Raw genomic sequence first — 6000 nt, 5'->3', positions numbered from 1 at the left:
AGAAACGGAGTAGCGTCAGCAAGATGAGAGGATTTCTACGGCACAAGATGGTGACTTTGAGCCTGAACGCGCTAACCTGAGAAGTGCTTGGATGTGGATGTATATGTGAATATAGAAAACGGAAACAGAACAGCATAATCCGATGTGTAAAGAGCCTATTTGAGCTTTCTTCCTTGTGACAGGACGAGTGGGAGAACCCACTCTAATCGCTAGGCAAAAGCATGGGTCCAAAGTGCGTTCACTACACCCCCCAGCTCCCATCTTTTCCCTTGGCACCTTGTGACCCCTCCCACTTGTCCAATTACCCAGGCTTGTACAACCCTGAGTCGCCACACTCTTAAGTAATTTTTAATTGCTCTGCATACATTCTTTTAAGAAATAAACTACCTACAGGCAGTCCTCTACTTTTCCTTGTTAGGAGTGAAATCGTACAGAAATATAGTCGAGGAAAGGTGAACAGCAAACTTACGTTTTTAAAGGAGAGTTCCATATTTAGAAAGCCCTTAAAAAAACCCAAAAACCAAACCCTAATTTTACTTCTGCCTTTGGGCACAATATTTGATGAAACATTCCTGACATTTCCTATATGTTAGTTTATTTCATTCTTTCTCTTTGTCACTGCTTAGAGGCTCACTGAGAGCCTAAGAATTGAGCTTTTTAAAGCACATCCAGAGAGTTCTGTCTTTCACACGTTCTTCTCTGGTATTGGAGAACTAAACTTCTATTGGTAGTATCTAACTGCGTTTTTATAAAACCAGAAGAGCAAAATGCACTCGAATCTTAAAATAATTGCACAAACCTAGCTGGGTAAATGGTGCTGAGCTGGACCGGTTGGCTGGAAGGCAGCGCCCCCATGTGATGGCTTCAAATGTTGTCACTTTTGTTTTAAACACAAAAGATGGGACCTTCCAGGAGCTGGGCTTCTCACAGCAAAGGCCAACCTCCTGTCCCAACAAGGTTATTTTCAAACACCAAACTGGAGCACCGCTTTAGTCACTGAGAGTCAAAATGAGAGGCTATCTGGCCACGTAGGGGCGTATCACTGGCCAGACGGGATCGGGTATGTAGTGCTTGGCCTGGGTGAGCTGTCTGGGGGTTCGGTTGACAGACTTGAGTGTTCAGTTTGAGGAATCTGGACTGGGTATGTAGCCTGCAGACTCTAATGCCCAGCTCTGTCCCTTGCTACCCCATGTCCTTTCACAAGGGACGGGTTTCGTCAAGGCTCTGTTAGGAGCCGGCACGATGTGTCTATCACTCAATGACACCCAAAGTTTCGTTCATCTATAAAGTCTTGGAACTGTGCGTATGGTGCAGGCCTGAGCTGAAGTCAAGACGAGAGTTGAGAATGAGTCAAGTTAAACTATTTAAAGTTTTACGAGAGTTGTGTTTTCCCTTTTGCAATTTTTTGCTGTCACTTTCACCGTGAATTTAATAGCCATGTTATAGTAAATGTACATGTTCACTGTAAACTATCCCCTCATTTCAGACGTGTGGAAAAGTTGGGCGGTGAATCTTTAAGTGGAATAAGCCAAGACTTCGGGTTGTGCTTACAGAAGAAAAGTCAATATGGAGACAAGTTACTTTAAGTGGGTATTACCCGCCCTTATTAAACGGGTGTCACTTTCCCAGTGTAAGCAAGCACCTGTGATCTAATGACCTAGTATGGGGCAGTGGGAGGAGAAAGTGCACACTGGTTTCCCTCAGAGACTCTGGCTCTCCATCCAGACCTAAGGAAGGACAAAAGCGAGCAAGTCAGCACTGTGGTTTCCATCAGGCTCTCTGGAGAGAGGACAGGCTGCACCTGCAAGGTCGGGACTGAAATCAGGAACCCCCCCCCCAGCCCCACTGGTGCCGCCCACCCCCGCATGGGTACACTGCCCTAAACAAAAGTCTCATGCCCCACAAGATATTTCCTTGTATCTCAAAAGAATATTAGCTTCTTTAATCCAAGATGGTAATGAGAAGTTTTTAGACTGATTAAATCAGCTTAGTTCATACAAAGTCCATTAGGAACTAAATATTCAATTAAAACAATTTCCAAAGCAAAATCTGACAAACTCCACTCTTAGAGTAATTTAGATAATAGGTTCTTAACATTTGGCAAATTAAATCCTTCTCACAGTTGGTATTTTCTGCAGGGTCAGAAATAGGTGCAGAAGTTCTCTGGGACAAAAATCTACTTTGTGCATTAAGCCATGTGCCACGATCAGAAACAACAGAAACTCGAGAACATTAATGTGAGCCTAGCATTCCTATTTATTTTTTTTCTTCAAAGGCTACATACATGCAGAAGCTGAACATGTCATCACAATGCTTTAAATAAAGTTCAAAAAAAATAAAAATACTTCAAAATCCATTTACTTATGGAAATATATATGACAATTAAAATGAAGATAGGTCAATCATCCTTTTTTTCTAGTCTATCAGAAAAATACTTATATTATAAAAAAGAATTTAAATTCATGTTCAGAATAATTTTTTTTTAAAATCCTTGATGAATAATTTAAAAATAAGTTGGATGTTAGTACAATGTTAAGAAAGCAAGTTCCAGGCTTTTGAAAAAAGGGGTCTGATATCCTTATACCTCATTCTGAAATCGCTGAGGAAAGTCAGTTTAGAAACAAAGGAAGTTTTCATGAATGTGATCATTGAGATTATGGTTGATATGGTTAGCAATGCAAGTGAAGGGCACAACTTTTATAAATAGATATCGGGAAGTATTTAAAAATGTTTGATGGGAGAATTTTATTTACAAACACAGGCTGGAGGCTTGAAGAGGCCCCACCTCTCTCTGCTGGTCGATACTGCAAGAGGTATTAAAAATCCTGGGTACAATGAAGTTCTGAGCACAGGGTCCTTTCTGTGACACGTATAAGCGTGCACTAGCTCCCTGGACTCAGAAAAAGCCAGGAAGAGGAAGTGTCTTCAAATGGCCCCGCCTTTTTCAAATAACAGCAGTAGGAGGCTTGGCAGAGTCGAGAGAGGGAAATTGGCACATTTTGGAAAGAGTCTCAGTGTTCCAGAGGGTGGCCGTTTCCTTCTACTAAAACTGGCATTTCTTTGGTAACATAATACAATATATATCAACAATTCCAAAAATTAATATCAACAGAATGCACTCTACGTTCCACTTTGCCAATGTTCACATTCATCTTGGAAATGAGATTTACCTTCCTGCTCCTAAATGACAAAGGCAGGGGAGAGCTGCCCAGGCAGGAAGACTATTGATTATTGGAAATCATATACAATGTGAGCAGGAAAAAGGGATAATCTAACAAAGTGTGTTTGAAAGGATTTGGAAAGCCCTAAATGGGCACACACATCCAAAATTCAGAAGTAGCTTTAATGCAAAGAATTACAATACCTCTACCTCTTCAAATCAGAAATACAAGGTCTCCTACCCGGAGAAATCCATTGCCACCACTCTATGCCTATCCTTCAAGAAGGCCAAATTGAAATTCTGGTTAGAAATACTTCCACAGATGGTGTGAAGACCTCGAGTTTGATTTATATCCTGAAATATTCAACTGTGATTATAGTTTTCATGTTCGGCAACCCAACTATTATTTTCCTTTTATTGCTAAAAAAAAAAAAAAAGTTTAAAAAGGAAAAATAAAAGATGTGTGTGCTGTCAGTGCAAAATCAGATTAAGTGTGGTTTTTCTTTTCCCTGGGACAGAAAAAAACAATGCCCAGTGCACAGTCTTAAGGAATGTGTCACAACAAATAATCAAGACAGGTTTCACCAAGCTAGTATTCCTCCAAGTACAGTGTGGTTTTCAAAAGCAGTATTGTCACGATTAGGCATATTCTCATGAACTAGGTACAGCAGAGCTACTCAAAGGGAAACCGATTTCTTGTGCCTCCATGAAAGGGGAGTATAGAAAACAATAATTAGACTGAATAAGGAAATTTAAAAGGAAATAAAGAACAACAACAACAAAAAACCCAAAAAAACCCAGAGTGAAAAGAACAGAGAATTTAGAAAGCAAAAGAGAGAGAGAGAGGAAAAAAAAAAGAAAAAAAGCAAGTAATGTGACGGTAGAAACCCACACAGTCCCCCCAACCCCACCTGCCACTTTGAGCCCTAATCGCCCCGTCTGCAAGGACAGAAACCCACTCTACATGGACCAGCATCGGGCTTCGGCAAGTCTTCTCTTCACTCTCCCTCCTGTTAAGACCGTTTCCAAAACCAATCAGCAAAGGACAAAGAATTCTTTACAGAGTGTGCAATTAGTGTTTTCCACGTCCACCTTCAAAAGCATGATGCTCTTCATGGGCTAAAGGACAGAAAAAAACAAAAAAGAAAAAAAGGAAAGAAAACTTTAAGCAAAGGATGGGGCAACCCTTCTCTAAGGCATCTCATTCAGTTTCCCCAAAGGCTGGCAAGAACGCAAATACCTTTTTGTGCCAGTAACTGTTAGCTAAGGCGTGCATTTCCTGAGAAACGTAATCATGAAAATTAAAACAAGGAATAAACAAGCAATGGGCATGCTGCCTGTTTCTTCTTGCTGTGCCGAGAGGATGAGTAATCCCCACGAGCTGATGAAGAGAATATGCAGGGCCTCCAATGCTATGGGGTGGGGGGAGAATGTGCCCCACGGGATGCACAGGGTGGGGGAACCCAATGTTACCCACACCAGGGCCGTGCAAGGACCTATCTTTAGAAATAAAATAAAACAAAAACAAAGCAAAAGCAAAGAATAACACAAGTGGGTAAGCAGTCCTATCACATCCCCCCACCTCTGAGCACCCTCTGTGGGAAATGAAATTTCATAAAACGGATGGGACTTTTATTTTTCCCAATCATGTTGTTCATTTTTTTCCCCCTCGGTCCTGTTGTCTGGCTTGCAAAGTCACTAATTACAGCTAGGGACCCTAGGATAAAAAATGGCGCTATCAAAGATACTTTTCAAAGACTTAAAATTTTATAAACAAGTGGGAAATAAGACATTCATAATACATATAACGTTTTCTTCAAGGCAAAAAAGGCCAAGTGTGAAAGTCCACTTCCTGGAATCTGACTAACATCGTCATGAAGCAAGGGCAGATTATCTTCTCTTGAAGGGCAAAGTTGCTCCAGCTTGGGTCTGATAAAGCCCAAGGCAACTCACAATTCTCTGTGCTTCGTCTCCCTCTGTCCTCCCCCTGCGGACTGTGCATGATGTCCTAGGAAGGCACAGATGGGCTGGCCCATTCCACCTGTCAAGCCCCTCCCATTTCTCTGTCTTTAATAAAGACTAAGTTCTTCAGACTAGTGTCTGCAGGGGTGAAGCGGTGGGCACAGGGACCATTTTCCCTTCAGAATCATCCTGGATGTTCGCCCCAACCTCTTCTTCATTTGGATAAAATCCTGGGGGAATCATACCTATTAGCTCCCAGGGTTACTGTGGGTTGGCCAAATTCTCAAGGAGACTCTACAATCCCAAATGATTTAACTGAATGCTTTCCGCATGTAGAACTTTACAAATATCCCCTACCCCCTCCCCTCCCCTTTTTTCTCTTGAAAACCGATTTTTAGGGTTGGTACAGAAGCAAATATGGTTTGTTCTGCAGTGAAATATACAGTGCCACAGGGTCGGGTAGGGGAGGCCCAGACCTCTTGGTGACGCTGGGCTCCAAGTGAGGAACTGAGACATATGGATTGGGCCAGGATTTTCATGACTCTGAGTGTGAGGACAGTCTGCGGCAGTCATGGCTGAGACATGGAAGTCGTGTAACTGTCACGGGCTATGGAGCTAGCTGAAGAGCACATTCAGAACTGGGGGAGTCCTGCGAGACAGAAGTTCTTCCAGCCTTGGGTGAGCCTTGGTGGGAAGAGAATATAGAATTCTCTTGAAACTGGGAGTCAAGAGATCTTGCTCCAGAAAGGGGTAAGAATAAGTATTTTGCGCTAGGCCGTGTGTTCTCTGTCCCAACAGTGAACTCTGCCACCGTCGGCACCGAGCAGCCGTACACGGTATGTGCACGAACGGGCACCGCTAGGCACCCATACACTTTA

At 42.5% G+C, this 6000-nt stretch overlaps 1 protein-coding gene across 1 annotated transcript in view; it reads right to left on the bottom strand.

Moving 5' to 3' along the window:
* Positions 1 to 2236: 2236 nt before the first annotated feature.
* EIF4E3 (eukaryotic translation initiation factor 4E family member 3) overlaps positions 2237 to 6000 on the bottom strand; it is a 45463-nt gene continuing 41699 nt past the window's right edge. The window contains exon 7 of the mRNA XM_047746942.1: positions 2237 to 4279. Coding sequence (XP_047602898.1) covers positions 4233 to 4279 — 47 coding nt within the window. The 3' untranslated portion in view covers positions 2237 to 4232. The remainder of the gene's footprint in view (positions 4280 to 6000) is intronic.

This window comes from Lutra lutra, chromosome 1 (genome assembly GCF_902655055.1).
Source record: "Lutra lutra chromosome 1, mLutLut1.2, whole genome shotgun sequence".
NCBI classification, from domain to species: domain Eukaryota; kingdom Metazoa; phylum Chordata; class Mammalia; order Carnivora; family Mustelidae; genus Lutra; species Lutra lutra.
The sequence above is the reverse complement of the archived record's forward strand: the minus strand, read 5'-3'. Positions and strand labels throughout refer to the sequence as shown.